The sequence below is a fragment of the Mastacembelus armatus genome, chromosome 23 (genome assembly GCF_900324485.2).
Source record: "Mastacembelus armatus chromosome 23, fMasArm1.2, whole genome shotgun sequence".
NCBI lineage: Eukaryota > Metazoa > Chordata > Actinopteri > Synbranchiformes > Mastacembelidae > Mastacembelus > Mastacembelus armatus.
The window spans coordinates 11,460,757-11,486,615 of record NC_046655.1 but is presented as its reverse complement, the minus strand read 5'-3'; the positions used below and the strand labels follow the sequence as shown (position 1 = coordinate 11,486,615).

The 25,859-nt window shown below is 39.8% G+C and overlaps 4 protein-coding genes across 4 annotated transcripts; 2 read left to right on the top strand and 2 right to left on the bottom strand.

Moving 5' to 3' along the window:
• The first annotated feature begins 483 nt into the window (after positions 1–483).
• Positions 484–4,347, top strand: depdc4 (DEP domain containing 4). The gene is made up of 9 exons (XM_026326946.1): positions 484–573; positions 1,046–1,469; positions 1,709–1,860; positions 1,988–2,183; positions 2,314–2,564; positions 2,694–2,836; positions 3,089–3,214; positions 3,514–3,592; positions 3,804–4,347. Exons 1-9 carry the CDS (start codon positions 495–497, stop codon positions 4,001–4,003), a joined length of 1,650 nt encoding a protein of 549 aa, XP_026182731.1. The 5' UTR covers positions 484–494; the 3' UTR covers positions 4,004–4,347.
• A 962-nt stretch (positions 4,348–5,309) lies between these two features.
• scyl2 (SCY1 like pseudokinase 2) lies at positions 5,310–15,730 on the top strand. Its single transcript, XM_026326786.2, has 18 exons — positions 5,310–5,446; positions 7,181–7,377; positions 7,560–7,717; positions 8,114–8,258; positions 8,601–8,750; positions 8,853–9,074; positions 9,490–9,606; positions 9,745–9,870; positions 10,001–10,177; positions 10,698–10,820; positions 11,230–11,343; positions 11,536–11,668; positions 11,757–11,875; positions 12,055–12,155; positions 12,327–12,396; positions 12,533–12,610; positions 12,714–12,836; positions 12,927–15,730. The coding sequence occupies exons 2-18, from the start codon at positions 7,201–7,203 to the stop codon at positions 13,533–13,535; spliced, it is 2,742 nt and encodes a 913-aa protein (XP_026182571.1). The 5' UTR covers positions 5,310–5,446; positions 7,181–7,200; the 3' UTR covers positions 13,536–15,730.
• A 46-nt stretch (positions 15,731–15,776) lies between these two features.
• Positions 15,777–20,365, bottom strand: LOC113142040 (uncharacterized). Its single transcript, XM_026326787.1, has 13 exons — positions 20,310–20,365; positions 20,183–20,206; positions 20,054–20,093; positions 18,481–18,610; positions 17,868–18,012; positions 17,628–17,748; positions 17,461–17,539; positions 17,187–17,265; positions 16,957–17,062; positions 16,774–16,855; positions 16,594–16,657; positions 16,343–16,451; positions 15,777–16,200 (listed from the first exon to the last, which is right to left on the bottom strand). Exons 3-13 carry the CDS (start codon positions 20,076–20,078, stop codon positions 16,145–16,147), a joined length of 996 nt encoding a protein of 331 aa, XP_026182572.1. The 5' UTR covers positions 20,079–20,093; positions 20,183–20,206; positions 20,310–20,365; the 3' UTR covers positions 15,777–16,144.
• A 273-nt stretch (positions 20,366–20,638) lies between these two features.
• On the bottom strand, positions 20,639–24,817 carry LOC113141760 (protein mono-ADP-ribosyltransferase PARP12). Its single transcript, XM_026326283.1, has 10 exons — positions 24,759–24,817; positions 24,058–24,149; positions 23,668–23,839; positions 23,218–23,362; positions 22,972–23,104; positions 22,732–22,852; positions 22,525–22,600; positions 22,169–22,271; positions 21,931–22,051; positions 20,639–21,323 (listed from the first exon to the last, which is right to left on the bottom strand). The coding sequence occupies exons 1-10, from the start codon at positions 24,772–24,774 to the stop codon at positions 21,268–21,270; spliced, it is 1,035 nt and encodes a 344-aa protein (XP_026182068.1). The 5' UTR covers positions 24,775–24,817; the 3' UTR covers positions 20,639–21,267.
• Positions 24,818–25,859: the final 1,042 nt, after the last annotated feature.

The following is a 25,859-nucleotide window of genomic DNA, read 5'->3' as shown; positions in this document are numbered from 1 at the left end:
AATAACGACATAACAATCTGCACATTAAATGCTACACAGAATTCTTCATATAAAAGTTAAATAAATGGTAGACCTACAATAAAATGAAGAAAAATACAATTGTGATATATCTAAGATAAAATATAAAATAATCTGTTGGTATAAAACACTTTAGGACAAAAATGTCTTAAGATTATGTTTTAAAGTGCAAAGAAAGTGTGTGTAGTTAGGCCTACAGGTCTTTTTCACAACAAACGTTTTGATGTGTCACCTTAATTAAAAAATCAGTGCAGACACACTCCAGTCTGGATGAAACAGATAACCTGACTAAAAAGTTATTTCTAACCCAGAAAGAGAGCGGCTACACCCCACAAACGCCAGTTCCTGGGATGTACAGGAACTACAATAAAAAGAGATCCACCTGAACAGGTGCGGTGCATGTTGCTGCCTGTAGAGGGCAGAGGTTCGTTCTCTGCCGGTAAAGTTTAGATGAAGAAGAAGGTGTTGATGAGTTCATGATGGCGGTTGATTTGACTCCTCGGTTCCGAAGGCTGAATAGCCAAACCAGAAGTTTTCGTGAAAATATACAGCAAAGTAAGTTGTTAATATTAACACGTAAATAAGTGTGAAGTTAAGAGGTCTCCTTTATTTTAATATAACCAAACAAACAAAATATAGTGATGTAAATTAGTATTAGCATGCTGAAGGGTACATGACTACGTTAGCTTTTACCGCCCTGTTATTAGCTGTTTCAGAGAAGGAAACTTAAAGAGGTTAAAGAGGAATAACACAAGTAAAAGTTCTGCACTAAAATCGTGATCTTTTGCCTGTAAAACGCTAATATTAGTGAGTAATTTAATGCATGAGCTTTTATAAGCTCATCGTATGTTTTTGATGTAGTGTTAGTTCTCAGATAAGTATTGTAAACTAAAAGGTGCAAGCTGTAATGCAGTGGACTATAAAATATCTGTCTTAGTAATTCTATTTTTCAGGGTCTGTAAATTGGTTGAAGTCCATCAACTGACCTGTATCACCCCTTTTCCCCTGACCCCGTGTCTCCCAATAGGTTTCTCAGGCCCCTTTGGTGCCACCCAGCTGTGGAACAACATTATTCAGGCCCTGCAAACTCAGGTGGAGGTGCGTCGCTGTAGAAGGAATTTACGTGTTCATACTGAATGTTTCACAGGATCAGATGCTGTGGACACAGTGCTGAGTTATTTGATGCAGAATGTGGTGTTTTGCACAAGTGAATTGTCTCGCCTCAAAGCTGCACGACTCTGCCAGGCTCTGATGGAGGCAAAAGTGTTTGAACCGGTGGGCACGAAGCTGTTTCGCAGAGACAAAGAAGTGACCTTTGAGGACAGCAGCTATAGCCTTTACCGTTTTCTGGAGTACACAGGGTTACCTGGCTCTTTGGGGAAGGTGTGCAGTACTGACACAGAAAACCTGCCACCAGAGAGGATGGAGATGAAGAGGAAGAAGAGCTCCAGGTTGGTTTTACTGTCGACATGCTATAGTGGAGCTTCTGGTTCAGAAAAATACATGGATTTACAAATGAAATAATACTGATATTGTTAGGTGGGATTAGATGACACCTGGAACAAAATCTTCAGTGTGTCTCCATTAGGTCTTAAAGGCACCATTGCAATAACACATACATTTCACATTCTTATTAATATTTGCATCAAAATTAGGTTCGGCTAAAATTAAGGAAAAATTCTGTCTGCAGGCTGAATGAACTGAGAACAATCCCCAATCCTCTTGCTGTTGGACCATCAGATAGGAGGGTTGAAAGACTGCTGAGGACGATCAACCTGCGACCATCCCTTTCCCCGGCTTTAAGCGTAGCCACGACTTCTTCTGCCTTTCTATCCAAGGCTGGTAAGACTAATCTAATCTGTCACTATACGCCAGTATGACAGATGCTCTATATAAGGGATCAACCTGTACAACATTTAAAAAAATTGTATAGATATGTTATGTATGGACTCTGTTCCTTCTTCGTCAGTTGTGGATGAGGTTTGGAAGCAGCAGACGTTGCTGCAGCTGTTACAGATAGTGGAGTTGCCCATGCTGGACTGCATCCTGACCTCTCCTGCCAGGATTCAGTCACAGGCCTGTAGAGCTCCGTTGGACACCCAGGACCTGGTTATCTCTAACACATGCCTGGAGAGAGAGCTGCCAGACACCCTCAACCTGCCCCAGTCAGTCCTCTCATTAATGCTTAAGAATGTTTTGCTATAGAGAAACTGAAGTGATTATACACCTTCTCTCGAATGAAAGAAAGTGAAATTCTGTTCTAATTCACTGTTCTAAATCACCGTCTTTTCTCAGCTTGGATGTGTGGTTGTCAGCAGCCGCAGACTGCTTGGAGCTGTTCCCTGACCAGCTGATCGTCATTGCAGGGGAACAGCTCAGACAACAAGGCAACAATGCCTCTGTAGAGACTGATAATGCAGAGCAGATACCAAGCCAAAAGAGACTTCTCTTTGAAATTATTGCCAAGTACTACAGTGGAAAGGAAAAAGCACCACTTCTTTCCGGACGCTTCCTGGACATACATGCTGCAATTCTGAAATTACTGGGTAAGATTTGGGTTCTTGTAAAAGCATCATGCATTTATTCTAGTCATGAAGGCCAGCACTTTTTCCTCCTTGTGTTGGGGATCTTACCTCTTTCCACCTCTTCTTGTCCATATCTTTTTTTTCTTCCAGATGAAGGAAAGGTGCAGGATGCCATCACTGCATCTCAGTTGTGTTTACGGCTACTGGATACCAGTGTGAGAGATGAACTGCGGAGACTACTGGCCTTCATGGCCACAGCAGCTCACGAAGATGCCTGCCGTCTACAGAAGCAGGTAGCCCAGTTCTCACTCCTTCTACACTCTACAACACATCAGCTCCAGCTTTTTGCGCACATTTAGAAAATAATAATACAACTTATTGGAAATACTTGAAAAAGCATAAATGTTTATAGATTATGTATGTTTTTTGACTAATTTGTTATATTTAAATGTAGCTTTTATTTGTAGTAGTTTAGCCAAGGTTGAATTAGCATTGAATATCATGCATTGATCTCTCATTAACACTGTGGTCTTTTTTTCTTCTAGATTGATAACAGGGCCTTGGTGTGCCGCACGTTTCAGAGGGCAGTTGTTCACCATCATGAGCTGACTCGATCTCAGAGTGAAACCCTGGTACTGTTTCTCATGGACAATCACACTGAGCTCTTCAAGGTACACTTGTGTTCTAGCAGAACTGTTTTGGACTATAGGTCTCACAATCTATAAGGTCTGCATTATTACAGGTTTTTTAAATTGAACCTTAACTCTGTTCCTTTTTTTTAAGTTGTTTGTTAGTGTAACACAAAATATTCGCATGACTTCTTAAATTTCTACATATAGCAGAGTTTTCCATGTTCTGTGCACAATGTGGAACTGCAGATACCTGTTAGTAGGTCAATTTTAATTTCTTAGTTTGTAGTCTTATAGGTTTATTCTTATAGTTTCTTTTTATGTATTTTTGCAATTATTAGACTCCTACATCCCTTATTGAAGCTGTTACGAGAACGTTGAAGACTATGCAGCAAGGCAAAGATCCAGACTCTATTGCCAGTAAGTCACCAGATCTGCAACAAAATACACCTGTTCTAATTTGTCTGAAATTTTGGACTTTGGAAGTTACTATTTTGTCCACATGGAGGCACTGTTGCACCAGATCTACACCAAAAGACAAATCTCTCACTTTTTTTTTTTTTTTTTTTTTACAAATATTTTCTTTGACCTTCAATCAAAATAAAGTCTGCTTCCCCACTGTCTGTTGCAGCGTTCACCTTTTGCCAGCAGGTCACACCACAGGAATACGAGGACCAGCGTGAGGCTACCACGCTGGAGAGCCTCAAGCAGCTTCTTTATGACATTTCCTCAAGCAAGAGCATGCCTGTCAAGGAGAGGAGGAGGCTGCTCAAAGAGTTTGAAAAACATCACCCTGTGGTCTTCCTCCAGCATTTCTCCAGCACCTTCTGAAATGTAGAAAGCAAACTTGTGGTACTGCACTTACACTGAAGGATGAAAATAATTGAATGCACATTATGATTATGCTGGGCTAGGTGTTATGTGGCATAAAGCAGCATACATTCATACCTCTTATGTTTAGTATGTAAAGATGGATTGACACTGTCGGTGCTGATATTACTTGTGCGTGGCTGTGGTCTCCCCATGTTCCAGCTGGAGAGGTTTTATTAATACACTGTTGAGTCCTTGTGTTTTTAAATAGTTTATTATTATGGCAGCCATTTAGTTTTCAGTTTGGTTGTACTACAATAATGGGAAACACTAATGTTGTGAAATTAAGCTTAACACTATGTAACTTGTTTTTGTTTGGGCATAGATGTGTTTTTTTTTTTCTGTGATGATTTTTAACATGAAATTTAATATGAAATGAAAACAGATAGGGTACAATACTGTAGTGTGTTAGGCTAACCATAACTCAGGTTAATATACTGTATTTTATTTTTATTGAAGATTAAATGCTTTTAGCGCCATACTTGGATTGTAACTTTGTACGATATTACTTGAATAGATATAACTTTTGATGGAAGGGGTTAATAATTTGGTTAAGCACTGTGCATCAGTTAGATTTAATATTGTCAAATGAAGCCATGGTCATACACCACTAATTTACAGTCAGATCTCATTTTAATCAGCATCGTTTGTTCTTTTTAAAACTGAAATCATGTTAGAATGCACTTTATGATGCTGAAACATGCTTCACTTTCTATTGAAATAACACATCAAATAAAAGTCTAACTGATCTAAAGCAGAATGCTTCTGTTCATATGCTTTGTCTCTATGTGGCCCTGTGATGGACTAGTGACCTGTCCAGGGTGTACCCCTGCCTTTCACCTGAAGAGTGCTGGGATCGGCTCCAGCAGATCCCTGTGACCCTAAATAGGAATAAGCAGGTATAGATAATGGATGAAGTCCACAGAGTTTGATTTCATTATAAGATCCACAAATATTTTTTTATACTGAAGGTTATTTTAATGAGTGACTAATAATCACAGTGATTCTTTTTCTGCAGTCACAAATAACATATTACCTATTCTTCTTCATTCATATGTTACCTGATTAATAATTTTAGCTGCAAATTATTTCACTATACTAAAAGATATTTTTTAAGGCTGTGACTGAAACGTCACATTTAACCTGAGAATATATCTCTTGATTAATTTAAAATAATTCCAGGATCTATACTGTGAAAAATTAATAATTCACATTACGTTGATTCACGTGACTCACTTGGAAATCCGGAAACAGGGTTGTTCGCTGACTAGCGCGCTAAGCTAACTCATTACGTATGCTGCTGAAAGACATGGGGGCTGTGTTTCACAGCCACTACTGACAGCGGTGCTGCTGAGAGACCACTTACAATAACAAAACAACACGGACACATCTTTTCATATTAAGGTGAGTGTCCGCAAAGTATTGGAGTGACAGCTTTATAGTGAAAAAAACGGTCTTTGACTGTAATAACAGTGGCGTCGCTGTGTACTTGGCGCATTGTTGACTGGTTAGCTTGGGGAGCAGTCAGGTCAACACTGAGACCTGTTTATCAGGAAAAAAACGCTTATTGACAGATTTTAGCGATGATGTCAGCCTAGTGAACTACACTGGGAGTTAAGGGGTTAAAAGAAGCTTTGAGAAGAGAGCTGCTACCTGCTAACGCTGAGCTAGTTGTGACGGGTAACTTAGCTGACATTAAGGCATTTCTCAATCACACATAACAGCCACGCTAAGCGACAAATATCCCATTTAAACAACATAATCCAACACTAAAATACTGTTCAGTCTTGTCACTGATGTAACCGATTTAACCGTAACCCATCAGGTGATAATAAACAAGGTATTAATGAACTGCCTGGGTAACATGCTAACGCCTGTGCTAGGCTAGGTGGCTCTTAGGTGGACTGTGCAGGTGGTTTTGCTGAGATCAGGGTCTGAAAGCTTCCTCACTGCTTGTCTGCTGACTAGTTGGCATCTGATATTGACAGATAAGTTGCTGTATTGTTATTGTCATCGTCAGATAAGGTTCTGAAGTGTCTCTTTACCATATACTCCAGTCAGACCTTTTCACCCACCTCATGGCAGGAGAAGCCTGTTATTAAAATGTTACTGTTGATGAATGTGAGTGACGCTGTAAAGGTGAAACGTCACAGTAAAACATAATGTTACTACAATGCTGACAGTTCAACACAGCGAACAGGTTTCCCAGAGAGTTGGAGTCCAGAAGTCCTGCAGTATTTCACATCTTGCAGTGTTTTAGATTAGAAATTTTAAAAGACAAGAAAAAAAGATCCAGTCTGGGAGAGATGGATCATTTTGGCCCTAAACACCTCACACTAAAACTAATAGCATCAGATTAATCTGAATTTACTGTTTAACATAGTTGGCTTTGGCTGAGCATATATAAATGACTGAGGTACTGTGTAATACTGCATTACAGCATTATCTATGTACAGTACATGTGTGGATTCACATTAAAAGAATTGATTAAAGTGGGTACTGGCAACGATATATTGATTGTGTTTGAATCTCTTTTATATTGAGGCTTAACATTTCTTATGCAGGGATCTGTAAGGCATTAATTATGCACACAGTACAGTGTATTTGATATTGGTATGTATTATAAAGCCTATTCAGCCTTTTTTCAGTGCATTGAAATTAAAATTCAAAATTCTGGAAACCCACTCAAGGCAGATGAAACCACAAAGAAACTGTTCATGTAGACATCATCTGACTTTGTTACCCTCGGCCATGTTCTTTGGTCTGTCTTCTTGTTCCTTAACATTCTTTCAAGTCACTCTGAAGTATTTCGAAAGAGAGCCTTAATGTGGCGTGGCTGAGTTTGCTCTGAGTCAGTCTTTATTTCTGGGGACAGATTGGCTGTTACAGTGCTTATTCTCTTCAGCCAGCATAGGCAGGATGCTGGTGGGCACTTTGATGTGCAAATTTTCTAGCAGGTGCATTATAGTACATGTCTAATGGATTATTGAAGTCTTTTTTTTTAGCTCTTCCCCGCAGAGACGTGTTGTTTTGACATTTATCTGACAGGTTTATTGCTTTTAGTTAAAGACTAAAAGTCTTTTTAATTTAACTGCTTACCTGTCCTTCGTGATCTGTCATCCACCTATTTCATCTCAGCTACCGGGTCAAGCTTGAACATGGAGTCCATGCTGAACAAGCTAAAAAGCACTGTCACCAAGGTGACGGCCGATGTCACCAGCGCCGTCATGGGGAACCCGGTGACACGGGAGTTTGAAGTTGGACGACATATTGCCAGTGGGGGTCCTGGCATGTCCTGGAGAATCTACAACGGCACTAAGAAGTCCACCAAACAGGTGTGTGTTAACCCTCCCTCTGATCAGACCTGCTTCAGTTCATACAAGTTCAGACTGAAAGGGCTAAATAATTCATCATGCTTTTGCTGTTGAAGAGATCAGATGAGGACTTCCTTTGTCGGGCGTATGTCTTGGACCTAATAAAGCTGATCGAAGCACCTTCCTCTTTGTCTTTAATACAGGAAGTGGCAGTATTTGTGTTTGATAAGAAGATGATTGACAAGTATCAGAAATTTGAAAAGGATCAAATTGTTGATTCGCTGAAAAGGGGAGTGCAACAGCTGACCAGACTGCGACACCCCCGTCTCCTGACTGTGCAGCATCCTCTGGAAGAGTCACGGTGATTAACACACGTGCATTCACAAACGCATACTGATGGGGTTTATCACCGATAAAATGAATCCATCTTAGCTTAAACAGGGGCTTGACTCTTGATTAGGGGGTGGAAGGGATGGTTGAATACCTGACCTGTTGTCTGCCACCATGTGTGTTTGTGAGCAGAAGCTTGTCATGATCAAAAGGCTCTGTAGACTTGTCCTTGAATAATGTATGTCCCCCTGAGGGCAAAAGAAATACAAGGCTGTCTTGTACTAACTTCTTTTTTAGCACTGTCTTTATTTAACTCTCAGCCAGAACAGCTCTAAATATTTTTAACCTTGTGTTGTTAATTATCTCAGCCTGTTCAGTTAGACCTCAGCTGCCAAAAATCAGTGTTATTTCTCTGTTTGGTCCTCAGAGACTGCTTGGCATTCTGTACAGAGCCAGTGTTTGCCAGTTTGTCCAATGTGCTGGGTCAGTGGGACAACTTGCCCAGCCCCGTCCCAAACGACATCAAGGAGTACAAACTATATGATGTGGAGACAAAGTACGGCTTGCTTCAGGTGAGAGGGCAGTCAGATGCCATTGCTTGATGTAGGGCTGAAACCAAGGATTCATTTCTAATATTGATAAATCTGCCAGTTGTTTTCTTTGTTAATTCGGAAATTGAGATATACCAGATCCAAACTAGTACTTCATCACTTGACCCATTCACACTGAGAGCAAATACAGGTTTGTTCCCAACCCTTGCTTTGGTATGAAATATATAGTTTGCCTGAGGTTCAGGGCTCTGTTCTTGATTGAGGGATTTCACTGACAAACAGTTTGCACTTCAATGCAAACAATGTCTTTGTGTCTGTTTTGCCTTAATTTTTCCTGACATTTTTATTTATTTGTGTCCTTAGATCTCGGAGGGCTTGTCATTTCTCCACAGTGGGGTAAAAATGGTCCATGGTAACCTGTGTCCAGAGAACATCATCCTCAACAAGAGCGGAGCTTGGAAGATCATGGGCTTTGACTTCAGCATCTCCTCTACGAACCCCTCAGATGCTGAGGTATGTTTTTGTTCCCTCAGGTCGGCCTGTCAGGCAGGGATTCTCAGCAAAATAATGTCAGTCAGCAGTATCATCACATCTTTATACTCTGTTCTCCTCCAGCCTAAATATACATGTAAAGAGTGGGAACCCAACCTACCTCCCCTCTGCCTCCCCAACCCTGAATACCTGGCCCCTGAATACATCCTGTCCGTCAGCTGTGACTCTGCGTCTGACATGTACTCTCTGGGTGTGGTCATGCACGCCGTCTTCAATGAGGGCAAGCCTGTTTTCCAAGTCAATAAGCATGACATTTTTAAGAGCTTCAGCAGGCAGCTGGACCAGGTGAGTGGGTTTGTGCCAAATGTGGGAGCATGACTGACTGGATTGACTTAGAGGACTATAAATCCCCTGATAACACCATAATTGCATTTTGTAACCAGTTCAAAAATGTAACTTAAACTTAGAATTTTGATCATGAGAAAAACCTGCTACACTGCAGTCAAGGAACAGCGTTTTCTTATGTTGCCAGATAGTCAGCTATCTGGCAACAGCAGATTTGAGTCTCAAATTTGAGACTCATAGCGCAGGCAGAAGTCAATATTTGATTTGAGTGATAAAGTGGAAACATGTTTCCATGATTCAGCACATCACAGCTTCAGTAGAACTAAAACTTGAGTGCTGTGTCAGTAATACCAGTCAAATACTGATTTTATCCTCCTTTGTTCTGTTCTGTTCTTCCTGTGGTTTTCAATTGTAGCTGAGCAGCATGAATCCAGCACTGCTGAACAAGATCCCTGACGAGGTGAGGGACCATGTGAAAATGTTGCTCAGCGTCACACCCAATGTCCGTCCTGATGCCGATCAGATGACTAAGGTTTGCATTGCTGTTACATGCATGAAGATCAAAAAAATATATCAACTTCCATAACATGTTTATGTAGTATGTACTTTTTTGATATTGTATGATGACTTTCCTTTGAGCATGATTTTTGTTTTTTGTGTGTGAAATCAGATCCCATTTTTTGATGACGTGGGTGCTGTTACTCTGCAGTACTTTGACTCCCTCTTCCAGAGGGACAACCTGCAGAAGTCTCAGTTTTATAAAGGCCTCCCTAAAGTCCTGCCCAAACTACCAAAGGTAAGTGTTGGTAGATTTTGAATAGGATGTATACAGATGTTATACAGGATGTTACAGAAGGCGAGTAAAGTCATCTCAGTCAAATCTCAGTACATTCTACATTAATGCCTTCTGATGTCCTTTTTCACAGAGAGTGGTGGTGTATCGAATCTTGCCTGCACTGACTTCTGAGTTTGTCAACCCGGACATGGTTCCCTTTGTGCTGCCCAACGTGCTGCTGATTGCTGAGGAGTGCACCAAGGAGGAGTATGTTCGTCTCATCTTACCTGACCTCACACCTGTTTTCAAGCAGCAAGAACCTGTTCAGGTAGACACACACACACACAAAACCACTCTGCACGTACAGAGGGCTCTACTGCACAGGGCTGTGTAGAAGGGACTACTGTAATCTGAGCATGGTTTGCTAAGATAACAATGCACTGATATATTCTCACATCTTTTTTTAAGTAGTTTTTTTCCTCTTAAAACCTCTGCATGGTATTTTCTCCCATTTGGCAGATGTGTATGTGAGATTTGAGATTGATCAGTGAACTATAAACTGACTAAAGAGCATGATCTGTTTGGACTATCTGTCACTTTATCAAGACTTGTCTTTCTTTGTATTTTTCTTTCCATGCGTCTTCAGGCTAGTAATATGGTGAGTGCTTTCTGCTGTGAAAGTCAGCAGGTGTATGTGATGTGTTGTTACATTGTTGTAGTACTAAAACCTGTACTAAAGCCCCTGAAATCACTGCTCACTTCCACTTGTCATAGTGCACACCAGTAGAAGACATGATGGTATTTTCTTGCTTTGACTGTTTTGCTAATCGACCCTCTGTGCTGTGCAGATCCTGCTGATCTTCCTACAAAAGATGGACTTGTTGCTGACCAAAACACCAGCAGAGGACATTAAGAACAGTGTGTTGCCTATGGTCTACAGAGCTCTGGAAGCCCCTTCTGTTCAGATCCAGGTACAGAGAGAATATTGGGCCTAGTATTTAAGGTGCTGTTGAGATGAATTTAAACACTGTTCATTGTAAACATTGGAAATGAGAAGAATAACCACCACATCAAGAACAGATGTTGGTGAAGTTATCTACTGATTGTTGTCAGGCTAAGATTGAAGGAGCTACTGTATAATGGATTTTTTGAAAATAGGACTGAAATTTCTTTTTTGTTGCTTTAGACACCACCTCTGAGAAGTACAAACACTGAGAATTGTTGACATTTTAACTTGGTTGGTGTATTGGTGTGTATTTTTAGCATCCCAACCTTTGAAGGTTTTTTTCATAATTATCTTGAGGGCACAGTAAAAACGGATGCTGTACTTGGCATCATAACAATGTCATATTTCATTACATCTTATCTGTGGCTGAACAGGAGCTGTGTCTGAACATCATCCCGACATTTGCCAACCTGATTGATTACCCGTCCATGAAGAACTCCCTCATCCCTCGTATCAAATCAGCCTGCCTCCAGACCTCTTCACTAGCTGTGAGCCTTTATCAGTTATTTTCTGCCCCCAGAGGCTACCTGCCTCCAAAAAATGATATTTTTCTGTAATTTTGTCTTTAAACCATCGTTACTTTTGCTGTTACACTCACCTTGAAAAAAGGTGATTACAACAAACACAACTATTCCTTACTGATACTGCATTTTGACTTTGTGCCTGTATGGATTATCTAGGTCAGAGTGAACTCCCTGGTGTGTCTGGGAAAAATTCTGGAATATCTTGACAAGTGGTTTGTCATTGATGAGATCCTGCCCTTCCTACAACAGATCCCCTCTAGAGAACCAGCAGTACTCATGGGCATTTTAGGTAAACAAACTCATATGATTAAAACAGTTGACCATCTTCCTGTTTTGCTTGATGATGCATTTTTTGACATCCTGTCTCTTCTCTTTAGGTATATACAAGTGCACGTTCAACCACAAGAAGCTGGGCATCCCCAAAGAGCACCTTGCCTCTAAGAGCCTGCCCCATCTTGTCTCTCTTAGCATTGACAACAACCTCAACCTGAACCAGGTACTACACAGCCAAACACATGTACTGTACATATTGTAGCTTTTTAAAATTTTCATTTATCTGCAAAAATCAATCAGTACTGTTTGTTTTTTCAATTAACATCTGCACCATTGCATTTTATGTTAGTTTAATTTTTCTTCAGCTCCCACTTGTCTTAACTAATATATGTGATGTTTCAGTTTAACTCGTTCATGGTGGTTATCCGTGACATGCTGAGTCGCATGGAGAACGAACACAAGACCAAGCTGGAGCAGCTGCATGTCATGCAGGAGCAGCAGAGGTATCTGTGTTAATTCACCCTGTACATTAGAGTCAAACTTTTCACTCTGATCATTGATCATAAATATTAATGGGAATTGTTACTACATATTAGCTAGGACACCTGGGCTAATCAGGCTTGTATATATGCCTCCTTTCTGATTCTGTCCATTGTTGTCTTTTCTCCTTATAGGAGCTTAAACATCTCAAATCCAGGGAGCCAATCAGAGGAGACCAAGAGCCCACCTAGCTCTGGCAACCAGGTGAGAGGTCAATTCCATGTCAGTGCAGTAACTTAAGTATATTTAACTGTGCAGTAAATATTATCTGTTGTCTGTAAAGATCCTGAGTTTTACTGCTGTGATGCAGTGATTCCAGTTTATCTTTTTTTGCTTTCAGATTGATGAACTCTTTGGAAGCACAGGGGTTAATGGGAAGGAAAACGGATCTGCAACAACAGCTCCACAGCCTAATAGAGTATGGAAACAATTTCACAGCTCATTTACGCAAAGTTTTACCTTTGCTAATTTAGCGGGTGGTCCAGTTTGTTCATGGTCTCTCTTTCCTTGAATCCCTAAAGATGTCTCTGACTCTAGAGGAGAAACAGCGATTGGCAAAGGAACAGGAGCAAGCGGCCAAACTGAGGAACCAGCAGCCGTTAGCGCCACAGACTGCCAAACCAGCCACCACCACCAACTCGCAGGTAAAACTCACATAATTCTCTGAACAAAAACATGGAGTCATTGTCAAACACTAACGGCTTGTGATGATAAACCTCTAATTTATGTTGTAGACTAAGGACCTGACCAGCAGCCTTCTTAACAACATGACATCACTGAACAGCCTGTCCTTGGCCAACACAGCACGACCAGCCCCAGTGCAAGGCACCACCATCTCTGCCTTCCCCTCCATGGGCACCGCAGTCTCTAACGGCTTCAATCCAGCCATGGGCTTCCAGGCAGGAGGCATGGGGATGGGCATGCGGCCCACAGGTCCCAGCCTTTATGGGGGCATGGCTGCAACGACCAGCACCCCAAACTTTGGAGCAATCACGCAAAATCAAGGACACATTGGGCAGACAAATAAGGCTCCCGACATGTCAGCCTTGGACAGTCTTTTTACACCCAGCAAGCCCAAAGTCACCCTCAACCAAATGAGTCCCATGGTTACATCTGGAGCCAACACTCCTTGGGTCAGTCAGTTTGGTTCAGCCCAGACCGCTCAGACTCAGATGCAGGGTGCGTCCGTAGGTATGGGAGGGGTGCCGAGCTTTGGGGTGCAAGCAAACCCTTTTTTCAGCCCGCAGAACTTTTCTCAACCTGCTGCTGCCCCTAGTATGAACCAAAGTGGAATTAAACATAGTGCATCTGCCAACAATGATCTGAAAGACTTATTTGGCTAATGTGAAAAGGTGCCAGGTTAAGTACATTCTTTTAATTACTGTACTACGAACAGAAGAGCCTTGAATTCTTATAGAATAAGACACTGAGTGAATGTGAAGATTTAAAATGGTTTAAAGGGTACATTTTTTAATCTGACCCAGTTTAAATTCAGACTTTTGCTCACATTCAGCTGAGGAATGAACCTGCACCTCTATTCCATCTCTACTTGACCAGAAGGACTAAAGGCTGGGGGGGGGGGGGCACTACTATGTCTATGCCGTGTTCTTTAAATGCTGGGGGTTTCCTACTTTTTTGTACTTCACATTCTTTAGGGTCCAAATGTTATGGTTATTGAAATAAATCACAATTTAGATTATTCAGGAAGGTTTTGTGTTCATGAACGATTGAATGGATTGAATGTATGTCACTTCCTGAACAAGAATTAGAATCAAATCTTAAAATTGGAAGAAAAGATAGAAAAAGTGTTCAGGCGTCTGTACTATTTTATTGCTTCCTCAGACTATTTTAGGACCTGCTGCATGTCCAAAATAATCAGAGGGTTGGCTTAAAAACCGATTCTGCTTATGCCAAAATGTCTGAGCCTAAGGGGACGTAGCTTGAAGTGTAGCACTGACAAGTCTGTTTGCATCAAGGAGGCTCCTCGGTGCAGACTAAAACTGAAAGCGGTGTAGAAAATCGACAGCCCAGCAGTTGCTGTTTAAATGGGGTAAACAGAGTAACCCCTCTGCAGTCCATCTCCATGGCAACACTTTCTCTGCAGTCACCGTTTTGAAAACACATTTTCCCCTTTTCTCATTTTATTATAATGATGTTCTGATGCTGCAATTTTTTTCATAACTTAATTTGACATTTTCCCACATTTGACTATGTGGGAAAAGGTTAAAATGAGTTATTTTTGTCTGGTCAGAGATTGTTAATGACCATTTCACCTCCTTTGGTAACAAAAAGCATTATATCAATTTTTATAAATGCAGTATGAATGATTGTCTGATAGTGGGTTAGGTTGTGTAGAGTAGCTCTTACAGCAGTGTCCTTTTAGTGAGAGCTTAATGCTGAACATGGAAACGAGGACCATGTGCACTGCTTAGGCTGTTGTGCCTTACATGGGTACATGTGGAAAACTCAGCAGACAGTGCTCATCTCATCAGATATTCATTTTCCTTTCATGCAGCTGCCTGGAATTTTCTTCTCAAATTACTTGCTGTGTCGCATGTTACTGAACTTGACCACAAAAGATTGAAAGCTCAAGTTTTAGTATCTTTTCTTATAAAAATTCCAAATTAGTACGGTGACCAATGTTTATTTCACACATCGAGCTAGATTTGCACAGATGGAATTTTGAATGAGCTCAGAATCCTCCACTGCACCATTTCTGTTTCTATACAAGTAAGAAGATTCTCGCTACCTATTTAGATTTCAGCACTTTTCAGCTGTCAGAGGTGTAAATATATAGTTATTTAATGATGGATTGCTATGTGAGGGCCCTTTCTTATGTTCTTGTGGTAATGGCCTTAGATGAGTCATGTGCAACAATCCTTACTGGTTGTTGGAGATGCACATTGGCTCGAGCTGCCATCATATTTCTTTACCTTTATCTCCACTGGCATACAATAACTTCATAGGTCTGTCAGATTTTCTAATCTGCTAAATGTTAATCTGCACTCACTCTGAATCTTACATATTTGAGGAGAATTACACCACTTTAGGGTTTTTAAGTGCACCTTGGCCACACCATGTTTCTGCTAACACTGATTGTTGTTAACATGCTGAAGTGTCACTTTTGTTTTTGTGTAATAATGCGACCCATACAAGGTGGGTTTTCTCTCCAGCCACGTAGCAGTGTTTGTTTGTGAATTTGGCTCTTCAGATTCGGTTAATTTCCACATTTTAATTCATACATGACTATATATGTATCTGTAATTGGATTTTTTCATCTGTATATCAACGTATAGTGTGTGGCAGTTTGGCTTTACCACAAAATGGGTATGATGTTTGGAGAGTGCATTCACATTTATTCTTGCAGGACCCCAAAGCAGAAAACTAAAGCTTATTCTTCTACGAGATTGTTTGTGTGCTCCTGCTGTCATATATGTGTAGTGTGGACCTTGTTTTATGTGTTAAGGTGCTGGTCTCTGAGGTGATTCAATGAAAATCTGTACATATAAAGGATAATACATGATTTACTGTTCTCAAAGGGTCATTATTATTTGTCTGACAGTTTCCAAACAATACTAGAAATATTGGTGTGAAAGTAAATTTAATTTAGAAAAGACAAATGCACCATTAATGAACATTTTTAAATGTACATGTGCAATTTATTATGTAACATTACCTGAAAATATTATAAGGCAGGGTCATATGAAACACTGGTAAACAACCTTTTGGTTTTATGTTTAAAAACACAAACAACATTAAAGTGCTTTCTTAAAATCTTACAATCTTAAAATCTTAAGTCTTCCATTGTACCTTCTATTAAATATCCCACATTTAAGCTTGTGAAAAGCAGCACCCAATCATTTCAACATGACAGGCAGTCTGATTTAACTGACAGAACCAATGTGAAGTTTACCCTTGACCACCAAATCTGCTGTTTCCCCACAGTCGCTGGTTAAATTCGACGCACTGATCTGGCAGTGTTTGTGGACAGGTTTCTCTGTGTCATGGCTGCAACAACAGTAAACAAGTAAACAATCAGGCTGAGCTTCAGCTGGCAAGTATTCTCTTATTGTCATAATGCCACCTGGTTTGATATCCAAGCCGATTGTTATTTTGGATAAAAACACAGATCTCCATGTTTTCAGCTCACCTGAGAAGTTCAGCTCATATTTGAATCTCTTGGTGCTAAAATTCATAGTGCCTGATGGGTTCTGTTGGTACTGGAGCTCAATGTCCTGACTGGAAATGCTGCACTGGCTCTGACACCAGAAAACAACACACATCAGAGGAATTTCACTTAAGCAACATAGGCTCTTGTTACAACCTAGTTAGGACCCTAATCGCAGGATTTAGTTCTTAACATTACTGATATTTTTACACATAAAAACAATCGTGTCTTACAGTGGAATAGTCTTTCCATATTCCATCGATATCTTGGAACTGCCATCGTGGCAGAGTGCTCGAACTGAAGAAGAGAACAAAGTTGAAAGGCTTTGTGAATTAAGTCATAATAGACAAACAACAGCTCTATTTTCAGGGCTAAACTGAGGAGTTGTCATACATTTTAAGGGGTTCTCAAACCTGCTGCTCTGTTGACTCCCATTGTTAATGTTCCTTCTCACTGTTCTTTTAGTCCCAATATTGTTATTGACTTGACACCATCCTGTGATCAACCAGTGGAGAGAATGTTCTGTTGTCAACACAAGCAATGATTGTTCTGTTTAACAGAAGAGCAGCTGTGGACGTTGTGTGCATATGCGTTACTTGAGAAATCCAGGGTGTATGAGAACCTCTTGATCTGGAAGTGCAGCTGTCCCTGTGGGTTCAGCTGGAACTCTCTCTCGATAGCAGCACTGTCAAATGAACATATCTACACAGAAAAGTTGAAAGTTTCTAACTGAAAGTGAAATGAAAACCATTACTGTACATATTTTATTAGACATTTTTATAAGATTAATGTCCAGCTACCTGAAATTGCATGATGTCCTACTTACATGTGCTTGGTATTCTGTCCACTGCCCCTCGTCTCCCATGAACTCCCACTTGTAGGAGGAGGAAGCTGTGGAGTAAAGGCTGCAGAAACATAAAGAGACTATCACAGACCTACATACAGAAGCATTTCAATAAAAAGCACTGCAGTGCGGCTCCATCCATCACATCCCTTATTTTAGTCAAAGATCTCTGCATCTACATTCTGTACTGGCTTAGGATATTTTGGGTCGTATTTAGTGACCAAAATGAGGTTGTTGGTTTGCTGAAAAATCTTACCTCCCTGTGTTTGAAGTTGATTTTGGACGCCTGCGTACGTTCCTGCGTAAACCTGTGATGCTGTTTGTTTGGGTCATGGCTGCAGAGTAAATTAAGGTCAGTTGCATTGAACTGTATAAAGAAACATTTAATAAAATCCCCACAGTCACACAGGTGGGTAGACGTACCGGAGAAGTCGAGTGTGTAGGCTGTAGAGCCCACTGTGAAGCTGAACAATCCCTGAGGGCTGAGAGCAAATTGATGCTCAACATCTCTGCTGCTGACTGAAGAGATCAATGAACCAAAGCCCTGAGGGAGAGGATGAGAGGGGACTAAAGAAAACCTTCTGTGTGAAGTCAGTCCAGATAGCGGAAAAAAACCCTGAACATGAAACAAACCAGAGCCTCCATATTAAAAGACCACTGCACCTGAGATCCATATTCCCGCCACAGGAGGTCGTCTCTGAAGTACCAGCCTACTTCCTCCGTCTCACCCTCAGGTAAGAAGCTGAGTCTCTGAACCTTTAGGCCTGTGTGATTCGTTTGCAACGTATCGAAGTCTATGAACACCTGCCTGTGAACACACCAGTTAGTTTAAGTTATTACATTTTGGCTGTTTGACCTGTACAACTTCAGTCCAGTTTAGATAGATCAACATAAAACACATCCACCTGTCCATTTATGGCATATAGCACTATGCAACTCCTCTACAATGCTCTTTTTATAAGAAATGTATATCACTATTCTGAGTTTCTTTGAGCTTTAATGGTGGATGTTGTTTCAGAGGCTTCACACCTTCAACAAATGCTCACGTTCAAAAATACTAATAATGGCATGAAAAATACATTTTTGGCAGGTTTGGCATCGCCTTCTCAAAGCTTATCTGCAACGTTCCATTCAAATATGTGCAGATTAGAAATAAGTGGTGAGCTTTAAAGCATCTGTTAGAGAAATGGCAGCTACACAGCCAGTTTCTTTGAGAACGAAAGCAAAAAAAAAAAAAAAAGGCTGGAGACGGGACCATTTAAATGGCACCACTGACCCATGACTGGTGTTGATGGTGATTCCTCTAGCTCCAGGTTGGCAGTAGTGGGCCTCGATCACATGGTCATTACTAATTGTCAGCCACTGATGTCCATCATACAGCTGCCACTCATAATGTTTCCCACTGACTGAAAAATACAAGAACATCAGATGTTTTATTATTCTCTAAATAAGACATTACAGGTAACAGTATGGAAACCTTTCAACGCTGAAACCTGACCAGTCTAAACCAGGTTTATCTCAGTTTTCATGTGTTTCCTGGGACACTTTGTGTTGGTTCCTTTTAGTTTAATAAAACTGTGAATTAACTTGCCCTGTGTATTGCCTATGTGACGCTGCACTTGAGCCCAGCCCTAATACAGCATGTGACAGGAAGTGCTGTCCCCATATAACACATACAGGACCTGGTGTGGCAGTTAACCTCTTTGTTGTAGGCCCCTTTTTTGTGCACAGGCCTGAAAAATGCATAGCCAAATTAAAATAGCTGTTATACCTACATTGGAAAGGAAACACTTTCTAGTTTATTGTGAAAATGTCATACTGTATTAAACTCATAAAAGTGTATTTATTGTAAAAAAGGTGCAAAACAAATAAAAACAGCCAGTACAGCCGTAGTGCTGCTGGTAGAAGCAGACAGAAAAAAACAGCTACACAGACTGTGAACGCATGTAAATAAACTTATATACTTGTAGGTATAAAGTTGTCTAACAGTCTTGAGGTCTTAGCAAAGTATACACGGCGTCACATCCTTGGAAACGTTATTTCATTGGCTACACCATGTGTCAATCATCATTGACAAATAATGCCATTGGCTGATTTCACTGTCATTAGAGGTTGTCCCACTCTCTAGGTGGGTTTTACCTGTGAGTGGTAGCTGCCATTGGTTTTCGTACTGATTGACTTTCTAAAACCTGACAACAGTTTGCTTGTGACATTATTTCATTCACAGGAGTTTGCAGATTGTAAATCTACCCTCTGTTTGTCTATTTGTAGTAAATAAACGCGAAAACAAGCGGAGAACAAACGGAATCAAAACGTTTTAAGGAGGACTGAAAGGTGAAGGACCCTGGTGTCTTTTTTCTCAAACATGGTGCTTGAGAAAAACTTGGAGACATTGTGTTTCCCGGACTGTTAGGAAAAACCCGCTAGTCAACACTTGTCGTTCCAGTCCATGTGTAGATCTGTTCACATCAGCAAAGGTAAGAATCACCGTTTTGCTGTTTATACTCCTGTTACACATCAAGGAACTGTTGTCACTGTGGTAATTCAATCCTGAATCGGTTTATACCATTTGAACCATGAGGGTTTCTGCTTTTAATTCACATATAGTTTATCGGACTTTATTCTAATTAGACCGAGGATCTTTGGAGATACATTCATAAAGAGAGTTTGGGGCCCAGAGGCAGAATGAAGGTTTTCATGTACAGTCTCAGCTCTTTCCTTGAAACGTGATTTTTCACAGCAGCAAGTGGCTGTAGCCTGTAGCTGCAATGATATTTGAAGTCAGTCCAGATCACACAGAAATACATGCAAGCGTCTGTAAAAAGACTGAACTCAACCAAAGGTCCAACCTGTAGCGCCCTGCGGATCGTCCATCTGGTCTTTGTTACCCTGTGAACATTAAAACAGGTGCAGATTAGAAAACCAGCCTTGAAGCTGCGTGACGGTGACAAACAGCTGGAGCTCAGACTGTGACTCACCGGGATCTGAAGTGAACGCGCCGCCCAAATAACCAAAAACGTCGATGAAACACAGATAAAAAGCAGCGAACGTCAGTATGTTTATTATTAAAGAGCCAATGTATTAAATCTCTGAGACGTAGCCTACCCAGGATGTCCACAAGCTGCGTCTTTCACTTTCAGTTTGAGGACGAAGCCAACAGGAGCAAAGCCTGTCACAGTTTTACTTTCATTTACTCAGCTAGATTGTAAATCAGGTTTGGTTCGTTCACAGCACTTCGAATTATCGATGCGCACAGAATCCAGGCAGGTCATTTGTGTATTTCTGAGGCTGCGCGTGTTTAGAAGGCGAAACCCTCGTTTCTCAGCAGGGACAATAGTTACATGGATAAACAATCACAAGGTCCAAGTTCAGATTTATAAAAGTAGTAATGTCAAGTTTTATTGGCTCGGCAAAACAACACAACAGACAGCAGATGTATTTTCCACGTTCTCTATTTTTATTTCCATAACACAATATTCAACAGGATCTGTGCAGATCACCTTGGTGCAGAATAGATTTTTAAACTGTAAGGTCAGTGACTGGACTCATGTAAACTGCAGTGGAAACATCAGCTTTGCAATAATGAGTCTTATGGCACAAGCATCAATCTGAGTTTTGTAAAAGAAACAGAAATACTTTTCAGTTTGCATCAGATTCCATGTTTATCAATACAGGAAAAGGCAGATATGATCAAATACTATGTTATATGTAACTTCCATAGTGTTCACCCTATAGCTGATTTAATTCTTCAGGTTCAGCACCATAAATATTTGCTTCTCTTTGGTATGGCAGTACAGAGTTAACTAATACAAATGATGAGTAAATAAAAACAAGATCTCCCGACAGCATTCAGGAACATTTGTATCATTGATTATCATGATTTCATTACTAATGTAAACCCATTAATAAGCATCTCATTTCAAGGGCAATATCAAGACACATCTACTGAAAGGCAACAGTAAAATCTTGCAAACACCCGAAATAAACGAATCTCAGATCAGAGCACTAAGACAGTATTGCACAATTGGTGGCATCTTCTGGAGGTGAAAGTCCTTCGTGATGCTCACACACGTCTGACCTGGCGTTTATGCTGGGTTGTGAGGTTGGTTTGGCTCATCGCTGTGGAAAATAAACCAGGATAAATGCTCCTTATTGAATTGAAGTCCTATTCAATGAAGTTCCTTTGTATTGTATTCTTGTGTATGGTATTTTCTTGCAGTATTTTAAGTTACAGGTCTATAATGGAATAGGTCATAAAATGCACTTCTAAATGTCATTAATTTATGTTTATCTAATTTGATTAGATTCTAAAAAAAACGGTGTAAAAATGACAAGTTTTGTTTTGTATATCGTGACTGTGACGATTATGTTTCCCTCTTTGCAGTCTTTATGTTAAAGTAAGCTGAGTGTCTGCTGTTTGTAAGTTCATATTTAATGTGTAGATGTGAATACATTCTTCTAATTCTCAGCAAGAACACAAAATACACACTACCAGGTTATTCAGTCAGTACACAACAGCTCATATGAACATGCAACAATATAAAATGAAAAATAAAGTTTACTTTACTGACGGAATAATAATAAATGCCTGTTTACTTGGCTTAACTTCAGCCAAAAAGCAGATTCATGTTACAGTTCATACCAAAATAGTTATTTCAAGAAACAATCAGGAGATTGAGATAAAATAAAGTGTTACTATTATTACACTATTGAAAATATAACTCACCTCCTAAGTCCAGCTTGTAGGGGTTTCTATTCACTGTGAAGTTCAAGCTTCCAGAGGGGTTTTGCTGGTACTGCCTCTCAATGTCATCGCTGGTTATTGAGCATTCAGTGGAAGTGCCTTGCTGTTGAAACAAGGCCATTTAAATCATCACGTTTTACCTGAACACTATGATTTAAAGACACAGTCTTTATTTGATAATAATGAGATAACTGTGCCCTCGACTCGGCAGACGACTTACCCTGTGTTTGAACACGTGCCATCTGCCGCTCTGTCCCTTAAACTCCCACTGTGGTTTGGTCCCCAGAGACATGTTCTGGATACCTGAGGTTACTTGAGAAACTCTGTGAACATGTCATAGCATTACATTCATATACTGCCAGCAGCTTCACATTATCATAAGACTGTGATTGTGGTATCAACCTTCTCACCAAACTGTGTGGAAAAGCAAAGGACTAATAATATTGTTACAATTCAGTAACCCTGCAGGGAAATTCTCTTTCAACTTCCTCGAGTTTGAGTGTTTTCTAAGTGGTCTAGAAAGTCCCATTATTATTTTTTGACAGAAGTTTTAGCAGTTCATTTATTCAAACTCACCTTACTCCTGCTTTCTGTCTGTACAGAGGTCGGCGAGTGACTTTCCTCATCCTCTGTTTACTCACCTGTCGCATTTCTAACAAATACAAAAAGGAGGGAATGAGTTTGGTATCTGACAAGAAACCATCCATGTTCTACAGATTTCATTTAGATGGACAAGTGCTGTAAGTCTTAGTATTTTGTGACGGTTGTGTGAGTGTGGTGCACCTCTGAATTTAATTTCAAACGTATCAGCCCCAACATTGAAGGTGAAAGAACTTGAGGGATTACTCTGGAACTTCTTCTCTATTTCAGAGCTCTGCACAGGACTGGCATGGCCCTTTGAATCCTGCCCAGAAAAGATGAAATGTTAAAATTAAGCTGACCAAGAAGCCAAATGAATATAAATGTTACAACTTTTAGTTCAAAACTTACAAATCACATTTTGGGGTATTTATACATCTCTACCTTGTCTCCATACTTGATCCACTTATGACGCAAGATGCAATACCAGGTCCACACAGTGTTACGGTCATCCAAACGTCTCACTCTCAGCCTCTTTCCATACACTCTCATCCTGTTAAAATCTATGCTCACTGCCCTACACAGAAAAGGACACACAAATCAGAGGTGGGCTCTGTTTTTTAACCATGATGTACTGTGTGATGCTGTATAAATAATTTACTCTCTGGACAATAATGTGTCACTTCTTACCCATATGGTGTGTTGTAGATTTTAATGCTTTTGGTGTGTGGCAGGCAGTACTGGGCCTCGATTATGTGATCATTTTCAACATCCTGCCAGCACCTCCCATTATGCAGCTGCCACTGGTAGTATCTGCCATCTGTAAGCTTTGGGTCTGGGTAAAATAAAAGACATAATATTGATTTTCAGACTAAAACTAAGCAGGTAAACAACAGTTACAATTATTATTATCTTATTGTAAAGATACTTGGGTAAACTTTAAACTCTAAAATCAGGGAGCTTCTTAATGTAAAATGCAGCATGTACAGCTGTACAATATGTGCTGTGTGTAAAGAGCAGACAACAAACAGTAGTAGAATATGACCAAAACTGATTGATAAGATGCAATATTAACTCAATAATATGTCTACTAAATGAAATTATTTGAGTGGAAGCATAAACCATCTCCCTCCTCCTCACTTGTTGATGCTGATGGGTCTGGCACCTGTTCACTTCTGGAGTGCTTCAACTTACATCTGGACCCATAGCGGCAGTTTCCTTTTAGGAAATACTTGCAGACGTGCAAATTTGGGCACCTGTCACCATCCCGACAGCTTCCGCTGTTGTAAAACTTACAGGGCTTCACTTGAGTCTTAAATATGAAAATACAAAAGGTGTTTCAGCTCTAGAGAGATAAATATGGTCATATGCTATATCAGTTTGAAAAAACATAGTAAAAATGATAGCAAGTGCCCTTCAGCATATGGAAATGTGTACAGATAGGGTTAATCATCACTTCTCAAGGCTTTACGAGTAATTATAAGATAGACACAGATTCCAACATCATCTTCCAACATTCAAGAAACAGACCTGGCAATCGGTCTCTTCATCAGACTGTGACTCTCCGTCAGTATCCGACTCATCATTGAAGTCAGATTCACTTGCAGTTTCATCATCAGACCCTGGAACAGATTGAAAAACATGTATCACATGTTTACATGTTTGACAAGTAAATGATTTAATATGATCTTTAACCAAGATGCTTGCATACCTTCCAACAGTGTCTAATACAGTAACATTATCATACATTATATGACAAAACAGAGACTAAACTGTAGACACTATGTTGACACTATGTTTTGGGCCGTGACTGTTACTGGGAATCCAGACATACATCAGTTCAGTACAATAGAATTTCAGATGATAGTGTGTCCTCTAGTGGAGGAAGCTTCATGGAAAACAAAAGTGAAACTGTACATAATCACTACCTATAATAGTATCTATACTTTCAGATTCAGATAAATTTCAGTCCTTTCAATCCTTCCATTCATATTAGAATATGGCATTAAGTCGTAATCTTACTGGGTTTGGTTTTACTTTGAATCAACATGTAGGCTCTCGTATGAATATACAACCCTCACATAAAGTTCTGTTTACGAGGCCATGTGTCATTTAAAGGAAAAGAAAGATACACATAAAGTCAGTAAACACATACAAGTCAAATCAACAATAAATACAGAATTAACACAGATCATGCTAACAAAGGTGCAACTTGTGAAGGGGTCACTTACTGTCAGCTGTGGCCATTGCGCTGTTTGCACTTTACTTTCACTTTTACTATTCTATTTTTGACACTATCCAGCCACACCTACACACGTTGTTTGCCAAATGGCTGGTCCTGCTTAAAGTGCCCTAAAGCAAGACTGTAATAGAGAATCAAAGTAGACTGCTAAATTGAACCTATATAGTAATTCAGTAAAAAATCAGCAATATATTTTATCTATAAGTTATCAATGAAAACGTTAAGCCACTCCTAATTCAGAGGTCTTCAAAACATCTTTATTCACTTGTGGTTATTCCATTATTCCATACAGAGCACAGAGTAGCAAGCTATTAGCATTATTCTTAACCCCAACCACAATTATAATAAACAACCCCCCCCCCAAAATCAAGCAATAGTCTGTAGTTGATTGACTCTAGACATTAGAGTCTTTATTATAGGCTATTGTGTACGATTAAAACATCATGTTTTGAAATGGAATGTACCAAATATTGCAGTTCATGTAAAAAAAAAAAACTTCTTTTAGGATATATATTTTTATATTACAGTACAGACTGTACAACAATGATTGTGTTTAAATGCGTCTTTTATTGCATCAGATACTCAATTTACCCTTCATTAATCTCCAGCTTCAATAAATTTATGCTAGTATACATTTTTCAAAGGTGTTAGTCATTAATATAATTTTTAATTTTTTACAAAACAAACATTATTAAAGAGTTTTACTGGTTGTTCTTCTGCCAATAGAAACTAAACAGAAACATACATGTCATATGAGGTTTTTATTAAACTGATTTCTGTCACCTATTGTTCATTCTTAATCAAGTAGCAGAAGAGTTTGGCTTTTGAGAAGGTTCATATATATGTGTATGTATTTGTATGTGTGTGCATAGACTATGGTAGAAAGTGACAGTTTTAGTGCGTTGTGTTAATATAGTTAATATAGAAAACTGAACATCAGGAGGAAGAGTTGCAGTAGAGTATTGCATATGTACTTGGTCACCACATTGACTCATGTTTTGTGTTTGTGTGTTTTAATGAGACTTGACTGTCCAGAGTTTCACTGATCTGCAGTATATGTCAGCAGCATGTTTGACAGTTTTTAAATATG